This window comes from Anolis carolinensis, chromosome 1, assembly GCF_035594765.1.
Source record: "Anolis carolinensis isolate JA03-04 chromosome 1, rAnoCar3.1.pri, whole genome shotgun sequence".
Lineage (NCBI taxonomy): Eukaryota > Metazoa > Chordata > Lepidosauria > Squamata > Dactyloidae > Anolis > Anolis carolinensis.
In genome coordinates, this window is record NC_085841.1 from 132,818,379 (window position 1) to 132,833,618 (window position 15,240).

The following is a 15,240-nucleotide window of genomic DNA, read 5'->3' on the forward strand; positions in this document are numbered from 1 at the left end:
AGTTTTTTGAGCCTATGACAGAGCAAAGGCAGAATAAAAATATAAATGTAAATAAAGAAGACCTACATCTGCATCCATTCTGAGCCATTAAAAACTATTCATCAATTTATGCCCTCTTTATATTATCCTATTATATTTTATATCAATATATTCTATTCTATTATTCTATTATTTTATCCTATTAATACCATATTCTCATATTTTGTTATTATATCTATTATTATATTACCCCATTAATATATTGTATATCATTATATTATTATTCTATTATATTATCTTATTATTATTATTATTATTATTATTATTATTATTATTATTATTCATTCATGACTACATTGAAACTAGAATAGAGAGAAATCAGCGTGGAAACCTTGTGAAACCTAAACTGCAACAGGTACCATAGATTGTTGTACATGTAAATAATGGTAGTAACAAGAAATTCTTGAAAGGATTCACAATTTATCTGGCTATGCTGGTTTCTGATGACAACTACTTTACAGTATTTAATAAATATTCATTTTGTTGTTCAACAATAAATGTGAGCTCTTCTTCATGGAAAAATAAGACATCCCCTGAAAATAAGACCTAGTGCATCTTTGGGAGCAAAAATTAATATAAGACCCTGTCTTCTTTTCGGGGAAACAGGATAGCTACACATGACACATACATCTCCTGATGTAGGATCTTGGCCATTTATTTCTCTTCAGGCTTTTTCATTTTTTTCATTTTTCTACTGAAGTGACTAACTTCTCTACTAACTAAAAATATAGTATTCAACATTCTAAATGCAAGATTTCACAATGAATTAAAGTGGGTTCCCACTATAGTGCTGCCACATTATCATTCAAATATATGGGGAAAATGTAATGTGATTCATACAGGATATGCTGGGGCTAGAGTTGAATATAAAGTGAAATTGAAGACTTCTCCATTTTAAAAGATATCACCACCTCTGAGGTTTGGAAGTCAGGAAAACAAAGGAAGCTTCCACTACACTGAAACTACAGCCGCAGCTTCAAGCACTGCTTTAGTGTAAAAGTGCAAATGTGTAGCTGAATTCATGTTTAAAGCTATTTGTTTTCTTTCTTATTTTCCAAAATTACACGACTACATGTAGGGTGAGGACAGCATCTCCTTCTTCCCAAAGTTTTGGCACACAAAAATGGCTATAGTCAGGCCAGTTAGTAGCTATGAAACACTACACTTTAATTCAGGCTGTATCCCATGTTCTGAAGGCCAGGGGGTCCAATGCGGCCCATCGAAGCCGTTTATCCGCCCCCCACAGTACAAAGGCTGAAGGGGGTTGGGATAAATGACCCAAGGGGTCTCTTCTTTTCTTACAACCCTTATTATTATTATTATTATTATTATTATTATTATTATTATTATTATTATTATTATTAACATTGAGGCTGGGTGGCCATCTGTCAGGGGTGCTTTGCTTGTCCTTTTGATGCACAGAGGCAGAAGGGGTTGGACTCAATGTCCCAAGGGGTCTCTTCCAACCTTCTTTTTTAATTATTATTGCTATTGCTATTATTATTATTATTATTATTATTATTATTATTATTATTATTATTGCTTGGTGGCCAACTATAGTCCGGCCCTCCAACGGTCCGAAAGATTGTGAACTGGCCCCGTTTAAGAAGTTTGGGGACCCCTGGATTAAACTAACTCAATTATCCTATAAATGGTGGTAGACAAATGTATATACATGTTATCTTTTTAAATGCAAACATTTTATTGATTGGGTTGTTGTGTGTTTTCTAGGCTGTATGGCCATGTTCCAGAAGTATTCTCTCCTGACATTTTGCCCACATCTATGGCAGGCATCCTCAGAGGTTGTGAGGTATGTTAGCTGGGGCTAACAGCGGGCGCTCATTCCGCTCCCGGGATTTGAACCTGGCACCTTTTTGGTCCGCAAGTTCAGCAGCTCAGCATTTTAAAGCACTGTGCCACCAGTGTGTCCATGTTTACATTCTCATATTTCAGCCATGAACAACAGCAGCACAGGGAGACGACTTCAACACAGTTAGGCATATGATTGAAAGGGGTATGTATAAACATTAAATTATCTCATATTTTAGTATATAATCTTTCCTGATGTAAAACACTTGTGAGTGAAATCCTGTGAGCAAGTGCCTGTTTGTTATGAGAAATATTACAGAGAGGAAAACATTTAACTGAAATCCATTAATTTCCCCTTACCCAATGGGAGCTTTAGAAATGATGGAGCTTCCCTGAGGTACTGAACGGTGATGGTAACTTCATCTCCAGCATTTCGCAGTAGATGCACCTGTCAGTGTGACAAATAACAGCTACTTTATACCAAAGAAGAACCAGCCAGATAGAGCAAAATGGTCTAGATCAAAAACAACACATCTCAGTAGTTTTGTCAGGAATCCAATATTCATGTTTTTTACTGGAATGAAGAATATCTTGAAGGTCAGACCACAAAAATATATAATAAAAGCAGGCATGTCTGCAGTTGTCGAAGAGTCTGAAAAATTAAATGTTGAAGGGTAATCTGTATTAGTATTCTTCAAGGAAAGAAAGCTTGCAACCTTACTGATAATACAGCAGGATCCAGTCAACATTCATTCATAATTTTTTAGATTTGAAATTGAGATGAGGCTACAATTTAGGAAGTGCATACTTCATCATTCTCCTGCCATGAAATATAATAACAACCTCATCACATAAATGAGGTTGTGCAGGGCAATTTGCAAACCTCCGTGGCCAATCAGTGGGGTAGCGAGGCAATTGTGGTGCCCTGCCTCACTTGCAGCGACACTTCCCCATCACATGTGGGGAATCTTGCTATGCGGCTTTCCCCCATGCTGATCTCATTGTTCCCAACAGAACACAGGAAGCCTCCCGTGTTTTGGGCACAACGTAATAGGATGGTTGTGCTTTAGTTAATTGACAGAGCCCAGCAGGAAGTGAACATGTGTTGTGTGATGCATGGCTTGGGGCTCATGGATCAACTGAGGCACAAGCGTCCTACAATGCTTGCAGCCCCCCTTCAAATGTGATGAAGTCCTTAGAGTTTCTCTAATTTGGACACTTGTGTTTTAGTGGTCTGCTTTCTATGTTACAATCTGAATCCTAAACTATGAATAATATAGGAACAATATGTGGTATGCCACAACTTCAACAGACAATGATGTGCATTAATTAGTTAAAAATGATATTTATGATGTGTCATCTATCTGTCCAGTCAAATTAGAAGTGAAGTACAATTAGAACTCAGCAGAATCCTCCATTTAAAAGAAATAAGCAACAAGACTTCTAAAATAAAGACAAAAGGCTACATAAGTATCAATCAGGAGCAGAACAAATAAGTCATAAAACCAAAGTCCTAAATATAAAGCCAAGGGCTAAACATAGCAGCAAAAAGCAGATACTGGGTACACATATGGAGACAATAAAAGGAGCAGTTTAATAATTGTTCTTCTTTCTCTGTTATCCACATTTTAAATTTAATTTCAAAATGAAAGTCCATGTTAAAAAATGAGAAGTAAAAGTAACAGGTCTCAACTGATATTATTTTCGCTACCCTGTTTCCCCGAAAATAAGACCTAGTAGAAGTTTTGCTGAATTGCTAAATATAAGGCCTCCCCCGAAAGTAAGACCTAGCAAAGTTTTTGTTTGGAAGCATGCCTGGCGCCCGCCAAACAAAACACCATAGCATGCAGGATTGGTAAATATACATACCAGTTGTACATGGAAATAAAGGTAGTAACAAGAAATTCTTGATAGGATTCACAGTTTGTCTGGTTATGCTGGTTTGTAATGACAACTACTGTACAGTATATAATAAATGTTCATTTTTTTGTTCAACAATAAATATGAATTCTTCTTCATTGAAAAATAAGTCATCCCCTGAAAATAAGACCTTGCACATCTTTGGGAACAAAAATTAATATAAGACACTGTCTTATTTTCAGGGAAACACGGTATTATTACTTTCATTTAACTTCTCATAAATGCCTTTTCCAAAAAAGATGTTTTCTCTAACTTGCACAATAGTTCATTAAAGTAATTTAAATGGTAGTTTTCCAAAACATGGATAACAAGGGGTAAAACCTGATCTGAAGGGAAGAGCCACAGCCAATTTACAACCCAAATTTGGTAAAATGTGCTGCTATTTGATTCAACCTCATCAGCATTGCTCAGATTGTAAACCTGCTCCTTTAGGATGATGGCCAGCTGAAGCAGATGAGGAAAAAACAATTTTTTCCACAAATTGACTATCAATAAATACTTTGGGTCCAAGCTGTTTCAATAAATTATCCTTCACAGCCTTCCAGACAAATTTTAATGGATTCAATTGCTGTTCTTGAAATAGATGAAAAAGAAAATGGAGTTGGGTGTTACTGGAAAATGACACCATGCTCCAAAATTATGCACAGTTCCTCTCCATCTCCCTGTAGTTGCATAAACAATTAAACTTAAGGGAGCTGTGAACTCACAACTGGCCCATGTGGAGTCATATCTCATTGACTCATCTATCTAAGTTTAGGAAGGGTGACAACACCCCTGACAAACCCTAGATACAATTCACCCACCAACACAATGGTGTAAAGAAAAAGGGGTACTAGGAGGGGGACGGGACTACATAGGTCAGAGCTTTGCAAACATTTCATGTTGGTGAAGCACTCTTTAGACAGGTAGCTTTACTTGCAAACAGAGATAAGGGCACATACATAAATTGTAAGAACGAAATGTATGGAGACAGAACATTTCTCATGGAAACCTTTCATTTCTTCTTATTTTTGCTCAATACATCTACATACTAACATGTCCCAACACACAGTTTGGAAAGCTCTGATATATTTTTGTGACCTCACAGTTGCTTTCTTTTTCCTATTAGTCATTAGCATGTTGGTTTTCATGCAAGCACATTGCCCTTTCTTCATATGGTGCTAGGTAATATTAAGTTAGTATCTAAGGAGATATTATAATTGATAATAATAAAAGCATGGATATCACTTAGAAATGGCTAAGATAACCCAGCTGAATATTCATTTTTGCATCACTCCATAGCAGGGCAATGATAGGGTGTCCTTTTAGTCTGCAAACAATCTTTTTTCCACATTGTGTAGTTTTGCCTTTAGCAACTCAAATTGTTCATTTATATTTTAAAATGTGAACCTAACATTTGTGAGCAGTAGAGCTCATTTCTGTCTAATTGCTTGGCTGCTAAGACTCTACTTTTCTTTAATATCAAAATTGTTTGGAGGCAGAAAGAGAAGCATTGTGTGGATACAAATAATTCCCACTGCAGGGAATGGTAACATCCACATAGTCAGAAACAGAGAGCTGATTGAAGCAATAAAGTCCTGGGGGGGGGGGGGGAGCTACCAAGTGCTGTTATCGCCTCCAATTGAAAATCTGCAAGAAGTAATATTCTGCACAGGGATCTCCATAAAGTGCAAGGTATCAGGAATTCTATGAAAAATTGTAAACTCATACCAAGATTGCCTAATAAGTTAGAAGGCGCTGGACTATAACTCACCCCATGTGTTCTTAATATATACTCAGTACTGATGAAAATGTACCTTCTTTCTGACTACAGAAGAAAGGAGAAAGAAAAGCAGAACTCAAATCTGCAGTAAATGAAAAGTCAATATTAATTTAGCCTTCTCACACAGTAAGGGTCTAGAAGGAACAAACATGAACAAGTCTAGATGACAATTTTAAATTGAAAAAAGTTGTATATTTACTTTCATAGTATTTGATCAGCTACTTCGGAAGAAGCACAGGGGAACCCAAGGGAACGCTTGTGCACAGATGAATTTTGTAAAGAAATTGAGTTAAACGGCAGATTGTACATTGTGTTCACTATATTTTCATTGAGTTTATTATATTATACAATGCCATGAATTGGCATTATTAGCATTCAAAGGTAACAATGACAGAAATGCAACTTTTGTTTTCACAGTATTTTTGCTCATTTTACAAGTCCCTTCAGTATGATTTAGATTTACTACAAATGTATTTTATGCAAACATTTCCAGTTCATTATTTTGGCGCCTACATCATACTCTAGGACGCAAACAATATTAACAAAACCCCGTAAAATGCAATGGCCTACATCTGGTTGTTAATCCCAATTATAGCATGCCCACTGAATCAATGGAAGTAACACAAGTATTGGTTTATTTAAATCCAATTGACACCATCAATTAACTCTAGGTGAGACTGGTGATTGGATTCAGGCCAGGAGGAAAATATACAATATAAAATAGAGACTGCTTATATTTTTCTTTATTGGTTCTTTTGTTGAATTGCTTAAAATTTCTTTTATTCAATTGTTTATTTTTTTTTATTTTTATAAGTTTCGTTTGGCTGAGCCTTTTGATATATACCCCATTAGCCACAAGGATGAAGATTTAAAAATATTTTACTACAAAAATATTTCACTACAGCTACAATTATTACTTGTACCCAAAGTGGACATACAAAGATGAGAGTAAAAGATTACAGGTCCTTCTTTGCCAGTATTATCTACGGACTGATATCAGTTCTCCAAGGTGGAGATTGTTTTTGGCAGTGCTATTAGATCACTTAATTGCAGATAGTCAAAGATAAGATCTTGAGTATGCCTATACTGCACAGTAATAGCACTTCATGGCTCTTTAATCTTGGTATTTTTAATTCTGTGATGTACTCAGAAGTCTTGATTTACTAGTCCTAGGGCTTTCATTCCCATGAGTATGTCACTAAATTACTTTTGGAAAGGCATGACTTTTAGAGATCATAACCTTTTGGAAAACCAGAATCGCCATAGCCATTTAGAAGCGTGACCTTTTTTTGGAGATCAATTGGCATTCACACTATTTGGAATGATCATAACCTTTTGTAAACTCTTCTCAGAAAACTTGCTTGAGTCAATCTTCTCCTTAGTGGTAAATACCCACTAGGATTCATGCAAAGCAATTTAGGTTTGTCAGTTGTTAGACTGATATCCCTGGTTTTCTCTTTGAACTGTTAGGAACAAAGATATGCCAATGCCTAAAATATATAGCAGATCTTCAGAAGTGTTATTTCCATTGCCCAAAAGAACATCTACTCTCATATAAAATACATTGCTTTTAAATCATGCTCTCAAGAGACCAAAAAATAAGTAGTCTTTATTAAAAGTTAGCACAGTTGATTTACTTACAAAACTTCATGTATTCAGCATACAGGTATGTTGCTTATTGGTTCAAAGCTTAAACAGTCTGCTCTTTAAGCATTCTGTTTCAGTCTCTTCTCTCTTCTGATGAATACTGTACTCAACTGCACTTCTAATGCATACTGACTTCTAAAAATGGAGTCTCAGTCTGAATAGTCTCAGATTGGGTCACATGGTCTGTAGTCCCTCCCACAACCTCAAACAACACAGAGTTGAGGAAAAAACTACATACCAATATATACATACAGTATAGTAAGCAATCTCAATTATATACATAACAAATAACTAATATAGAAGGCTTGTAGAAGGTTGCTATTTCCAACAATTACAAATGCTAGTATACCATAAGATGCATCCAGGGTGATTAAAAGAGGTTATCCGAGTGATATAATTGAGTATTGAGAGAAAGAGAGCCCTGGATTATCATGTATGCAAGGTATGTGCTCTTTTACCTGAACAATGCAAGAAAGAGGAATGTTAAACTCCATTCTACATGCCAGATAAAATGATATCACATACAGTGAACCTATACCTTCCAAGGGAATTATGACTTTATCAGTTATGTACAATATGTCTGAAATGCCATTTATTTATTTATTTATTTATTTACAGTATTTATATTCCGCCCTTCTCACCCCGAAGGGGACTCAGGGCGGATCACATTATAACACACATAGGGCAAACATTCAATGCCCATAAACACATCAAACAGAGACTGAGAGACAAACGCAGAGGCAAGTTAACCTTCTTCTGAGCGGATGTTCGATTCTGGCCACAGGGGGGAGCAACTGCTTCATCATCCACACTGACGGCACTTCCTCATTCCAGGTTGTAAATTAGTTAATCTTGCCTCCCCACTTTATAAGTGGTACCTTATCTCCTACTTGATAGATGCAACTATCTTTCGGGTTGCTAGGTCAGCAACGAGCAGGGGCTATTTTTTATTTTTAATTGACGGGTGCTCACCCCGCCACGGGCTGGCCTCGAACTCATGACCTCATGGTCAGAGTGATTTAAGGCAGCTGCTCAACAGCTGCGCCACAGCCCGGCCCCTATTTTCAATTCTATTAGGAATTGAAATATTTGTTTCCCAAAGCCAGTCTTCTGGACAATGCAAATGATAAAAGAGACAAAGCGGTGGCATATGGAAATTAAAAATACTCACAACTGAATAAGGTGGCTGGTAGCCTCACTTGATTTATATTTCTAAATAATAGTGATAAATATTGTAGATATTAAAAATGATTAAAACCATACCAAGCGAAGATTAACAGAATTGCTGGTTGAGTTTTTGTCCATGCTTAAACAAGAGCTATTAAGTTTCTAATCCTTTTCAGATTGGCAAATGTGACATCCTGAACTCCATTGATATCCACTTTAGGGTTTGGATTGAATTGATTTCTTCCCCCCAGACCAGCCACATCACTTCATGACTTTGCCCTCACTCTGATAATCTGCACAATAATAAAGCCTTCAATACTGTTTTGAATTTTTTTAAACAAAAAAAATCTTCTAATATTGAAAATATTGAATCACAATTGCTTTCCAGATCTTTTGTTGAATAACCAAGAATATTGTAATAATGTGAAAATTTCCATTAATATTCCGCAGCAGCGAGTAATAATTATATGGTAAATCAGATCACTAATTTTATCAGCTAATAGTGAGGAGCTTGTCTTTTTTTTTTTTAAATGACTCTTTGTTTAGTGGAAAGAGCTAATAGCATACAACTTCTATTTAGACAGTATTAGTCTCTGACAAGGACAGGACATAATGTTTTCAGATATCAGCCTAATGCTCTGACTTTTTTACTTAATAGCATCACACGCTGAACTTTGGGATGATTTGCATCATGTATCCCATAATTATAGAAACGTTGGATTGCTAATGTATTTGGTCATTTTTGAAATGGCAGGGATAATTAATAGCCCAGTTCTCATGTCATAATAAGCTGGACTCTAGAGGAACCTTACCTAGTCATTCACTGGTGAATTTTGCACGATTACAGCCATTTGCAGAGGGTGTGCTACACAAACAATTGTTGGGTTGCCCAAACCCAGCCAGAGTGCAAGCTCTTGCCAAGTCCCACCATCAGGCTACACAAGCTATAGTCCAAATTTTAGTTAAATGCTACTGAATCAAGCTAAGATGAACTTTAGGGATGTATAAACAGTAAACATATGCCTTAACTACTACAAAGTTGAATTATAGAGAATTTTACCTTGTCATGAAAGCCACTTGTGCCCAGTGTGTTTGTAATCCTAGTGGTTCTTGTTATAAAAAAGGTGATACTTTGGTTTTGTATGAGCATCTGTTTTATAGTCAGATTTTAGAACACAGGCATGATGGTAATGTGTCTGTGCTGCCTCATTAGCTGTGATGACTCATGGGCCATGTAGTCCCGTTCCTAGTGCTGTTGTGACAGATGAAGAGGAAAACTTGGGTTTTCCACCATTTCAGCCAGAAAGGGAACTTTCCCAGCCTGAATTAGAGCCCTTGCACCTGCAGGAGGTTTGTATTCCAGAAATCTGCCAAACAAGCCCTGAGTCAAAATCTCCCCCATTTTCTCGCCGTAATTATTATCTACAACAAAAAGGAGTTCAGCAGGCTAATCGCCGAAGCCTGAGAATCGCAGCAAAGCATTCTGATGATTAAGCCTGCTTCCATGAGAAATTTTAGGGAGTCATACATCTGGACACAGAGATTGACTTTCGTTTCTGGTTTCCCCAGAGAAGTGTTCTCTGGTGGGAAACGAGGCCCTATTTAGGTTCCTTGCCCCTTTTGGAATCTTGCGGAGTCAATTCGTCAGCTACTGGAGTAGCGTGTGTGGACAGCTACTCCGTTTCCAAGCCTCGTTCCTGTTTCCAAGCCTTGTTCCTGTTTCCAAGCCTTCGTTCCCAGCCTTGTTTACTTCCACGGATCTTGCCTTGCTTCCCGGACCTTGCCAAGTAAATTCCACGGATCTTGGTTTTGCTCCTCGTTTCTTGTTGCCTTGTTCAAGCCTTGTGTTCCAAGTATCAAGTTATTTCCTAGCCTTGCTCAAGTTTCATGGACTAAAGGACCTTGTCATCTCCCCTCACTTCGCTTGGCGAAGTGAGTGTTTCGGTTATTGGATTACAACTTTGGACCTTAATATTTCATATTGGACATTGTTTCTTTGGACTAATTTTGACCTTCCCTGAAAGGTCTACTCCTGAACTATTTCCTACACTTGCTTTTATTAACCTTATATATTTCCTTAATAAAGATATTAGTTAGATTCTGGCCTCTGTGTATGGTTACTGGTGCTCTGCAGCCTGGGTCGTGACATTAGCTTTGTAAGAAACACGCTTTAACATCTGAAGCCAGTATATATTACTTAAAAATTTGTTGAGCCAGCCTTCTGTATTTGGGAGCCTCCTGCTCATTCTGATGTGTAAGACTAGATTTTCTCCCTATATGTTTTCTCTGAGGACGTTGGTGATTATTTACTGCATACTCTCTATTACCAACATGAGATTACAATTCTGGGGCCCCTTCCACACAGCAGAATAAAATCCCACATTATCTGCTTTGAACTGGAATACATGGCAGTATGGACTGAGATAACCCAGTTCAAAGCAGATATTGTGGGATTTTATGCCTTGATATTTCGGGTTATATGGCTGTGTGGAAGGGCCCTGGCTGAGAGAAACGAGGCTATGAACAGGAGGCAGTAACAAAGAAGGGTAAGAAAAATATACCTTCTGCTATCCGATACCCCCATCCACTCCTAATATATCAATTAATGCCCATTTATGAGATAGTGAGGCACAAGTGGCAGTTGGAAAATGCAGCTCTGTCCAAAGATTTAAAACAGTAAATTCCACATGTGTGTTGCATTACTAAAATCAGAATTTATTCAGACCAGAACTTGATGCAAACTTTCAGCTGCTCTAGCTTTTGAAAACAGCCTGTAACATCATCTGATAGGCTATTCTTAAATGTTGGAGGACTTTCAAGCATCACCTATAATGCAGGATAAACGTATCCACCAAATTCGTCTAAAGAAGCCCAGATATTTATGAAAATATTTGGCTTCAATTACATCTGTAATATTTAGCATTATTGTAATTGCAATTTCTTACAAAATACTGCCACCAAGATACCTGAAATGCATCAATGTTAGTAAGAGTGCTAGTGTTCCCTAAAGGCTAACAAGATTGGAATATATGTGGACTGAACACCATCACATTTTGGTTTGACAGAGATTGTCAATTTCTAGGTATTAATGTAAACCATTCATCTTGCTTTGACAATTCATTAATGGTGGCTTGGTCACACCCATTCAAACAGATTTTTTTAAAACCTTATATACATTTAACCTCAAAGAATCAGAACATTTTCATTCTCCCAAATTGGCCCAGCATTTGTCCTATATGTTATTTCCCCATTAGTGTGGCTGGACATGTCTGCATAATGTTCTGTTGTATATAGGTCAATAGTGGATAAACCACAAATGTTTATTCAACAATAAACATTCCAGGCTTCATAACATCACAAAAGCCTTTGATATTAACTGTAACACATTAGCATCAACACATTAGCTATTAACATCAGAGTCATCTGGGGCTTTATTCAGATGTAAATTTACAAAGGACTTACAGGCAATTGTGTAAAAGGGAGAAGTCCTTAATAAAGGAAATAAAAATGTAAGCCCAAAAGCTATAAAAAGCTCCTGGCTTTGCTGTTTCTTCTGTACTTTACACACCCATGTGATGGTTAGGGGGCAGGCTCGGTAGAATTTCCCATTCCCCCACAATGGAGAAAATTAATTCCTGTTCCTATAAGAAAGAATTATTGGTGCAGAAGGTCATTAAATAATAGATGCTTTATGGAGACTTTTAATACAAATCCAATAGAAAACAAGAGATGCAACACAAACAGTATGTGCATTCTGCAGTGCTTCGCTGTGCTCTCGGAGGAAAAGTGATAAAATGCAAGTATCTTCCACCCCTAAAAATATTCTAATAAGAAAACCCTTATTTCTTAACAAGTGAAAAGGAGAAGACAGGTGCCAAATATAGAATTAAAGTAGTTTGCATCCTGGGTTAATTTTTATTTTTAACCTTCTGCTTTTGAAGCTTGTTCTGAAGCAACTTTTATACAAATGTGGAATATACATTTTCTGTAATGAAAATCTCATCATCAAATCCCTCAAGATAAAGCTTTGGAATTCAATTCAATATCCGTACCTTTTCCTTCCAGTGTTATTTTACTTTTGAGCTTTCAGTTTAGGATTCCTACTTTCCACTTCAATGTCAAAATGGACTGACTTGCAAAATGTACTCACAATTTGCAGATAATCGGGCTAGCTCACAGCCACCCTCCCCACACACACTCCTCAGGTATTTAGGAAATAAGATGTTTAGGAAACGACAGACTAGTTCACTAGAGTTATGAAGCTAACTCTTTAAATCATTTAGGTCTTTAAAATAGGCTTCTAGGAGAGATATGAATGACTAGTAAAAGTCCCATTTTCAATACAAGGGTAAAATATTTGGTTGATCAGTTCACAAGTCAATAGCACATTTTCTTTTTCTCAGCCTGTATGCAAGCTGGTCTTTGGCATCATCAACAAAAGAGTAGCCTCAAGGGAGTGGGGATATTTTATTAGCATGAATTACATATGTAGCTGAGAGAAGAGCTGAGCAATGCAACCATTGGCTTCATGACTGAGAGAGGAAGATGAAGTGTGTGGGTGGAAGTGAAGGCAGCCTGAAAGTATCAGCCTTCAGGTGAAAAGGTAATGGAGCAGGCAAGACAAAAAAGAAAAACAACCGAAAGGTGTGTAATTATTTGTGTAAGCCTGGTTACACATTTCTCCACTTCCAGCATGTTTGTCACTATTGATGCCTGCATTGTTCTAATAGTTTGTGAACGATTCCTTGTCTATAAGCACTGATTAAGCACTCTGGTCCACTTTTTAAAAAAGTATTTTTGGTGTAAATCAAGTGAGAATAGCCATCTCCTGCTAAGTATATTATTAACTAAGAGTTTCTGTGAAGAAATTTATCATATAGTGTTCCTTTTTCCACTAAAAAGGCCAACAATGATTATGTAGTTTCTAAGGAGAGTAATTGGTAACATTGTGAGAACAAATATCTACATCTGCTAAGCAAACTGGCAAGCAGAGAAAATATTCTCTTCTTCGGCAATGACTAACACAGCTTATTCCAAAAAGCTTATACCCTTAAATATTTAAACACGCACAACTGCTTCCAATAAAATCAGTGATGCTGTCTGCTGCAAAATACAGGAACTAACAAGGTTACATCCCATTTCACACTCTGCTGTCTAGACTTGAGAATGGAACTAAGCATGCTATTTTTAAGTCAAAACACACTTCCCTTGTGTGATAAAAGACCCTCTTTCTGTCTTCAATAGGAAAATAATGGCAAGAAAACTACGCCACACAAGAAAACATGGCAGACTGTATTATCAGCAGGCATCTTATTTGTGTGTGCAGAGGGACAAATTCTCTGCCCCTAGAAAACATGACACCAAACACATGACCTTGGATAACAAAAGCCACAATTTATTTAGTGGTTACATCTGATAATAAGGTTGGCAGATATGCATGGGTCTTGGATCACCACATCAGCTAGCCCGGAGGCTGGACCAAAGACACTACAGAGATGCCTAAAATAGACCCTGGAGGGCACGCCCAAGGTACATATGCCCAAACCAGAAAGAGGAGGGGTGTAGAAAAGGTACCCGTTCAATGCCGCTCCAGGCTAACCATACTAGTACACGTCAATACCAGATCCAGGGCCCATGCCTACTGCCTCCAAGCTGTGATGAAAAATGTAACATAATAATGAAACAACACAGCCCAAGGGTAGGAAGCACAACAAGGCAACTGAGCAGTAAGGTTGCTAGGCTGGGCTTAAATAACCCAATGGCAGACCTTCACTCAGGCCCACCACTGTGAGCCAATTAGGTTGAATAAGGAGATTCAACCTAACTGGCTGAAGGCTTACACACTCCATGGGCGTGCAAAGGCATAAGAAGCCCATGAAAGGGATACAGCCCAGAAAGATGAAGGGTGGAGGGGTGCCCACAGCCGCAATCTTCCTGACCAGTACGTCGGGCAGAGCCTTTATTCAGTTTAATAGCCAAAGGTTCTCATTTCATAACTGTTATCTAAAAACAAAATCCAAAATGTTGCAGTCAATATGGCCTTTTGGTTGTGACTCCAACATCCCTTATTTTACCTGTTGACTTTCTTGCAAGACACTAAGGAAGTTATCCCACAGAGTCCCTCCCCTCCTGAAACAGTTCCCTGTAAGTTTGTGGGATGGGATCATCTGTCAAATTTACCCATGTTGAATCGCTTCAGCAACGTGGAATAATGGGTGTTCCTATGGGTAGTCTCCTACCAAGCATTGACATTTCTCTTCCAAAATCCTGCTTCATGGGCCTGGTATGGTAACTTTTTAAAAATAATTTCATCACTAGAAATACCAAAATTTCAATATATCACCACTTTGATTTTCCTGTCAAAGTAATCTTGGCTTTCTAAACTGTGCTACAGCTAGCTTTTTAAGTTTTGGACTTTCACAACTGAGAGTAATGAGATTGGGAGGGGAAAAGAGGAGCCCAGAGGAAGGGGGGTCTGCCTTAAGAATGATGCCTTTTGTTTCCTCAAGAGTAACAGGATTGGAGGGGAAAGTCGAGTATCTCAGAAGAGGCATCCTTTAAAAATGGTGGCCCAGGTCCCCTCTAGAGTAACAGGATTGGAAGGGAAAGTCAAGTATTCCAGAAATATTGTCCGTCTTAAGAACAGTACCTCGGGCCTCTTGGTTGAGGCAGGAGGAGATGATCCTGTGTAATGGGGTAGGTAAAGTCTTCATCTTCTTTAAAATGAAATCCCACACAAATAAAATAATTCTATAGGTAAGAAGACAATTTCCCCTGCTTCCCCCTCTTTTCACCAGTTCTGTCTGATGACGTTCTAACACTGTATGGGGTTTTAAGAATTTCAGTTGTGTATCAGAACTGTGAAGTCTGGATAGAAAGGAAGTCACAGAGGTAGG

The 15,240-nt window shown here is 37.7% G+C and overlaps 1 protein-coding gene across 7 annotated transcripts in view; it reads right to left on the reverse strand.

Moving 5' to 3' along the window:
- Nucleotides 1–15,240, reverse strand: part of sntg2 (syntrophin gamma 2) — a 245,000-nt gene that overhangs the window by 186,030 nt on the left and 43,730 nt on the right. For all 7 annotated transcript variants that reach the window (XM_062982648.1, XM_062982642.1, XM_062982657.1 and 4 more), the window contains one exon: nt 2,209–2,296. In XM_062982648.1, the coding sequence (XP_062838718.1) occupies nt 2,209–2,296 (88 nt within the window). The remainder of the gene's footprint in view (nt 1–2,208; nt 2,297–15,240) is intronic.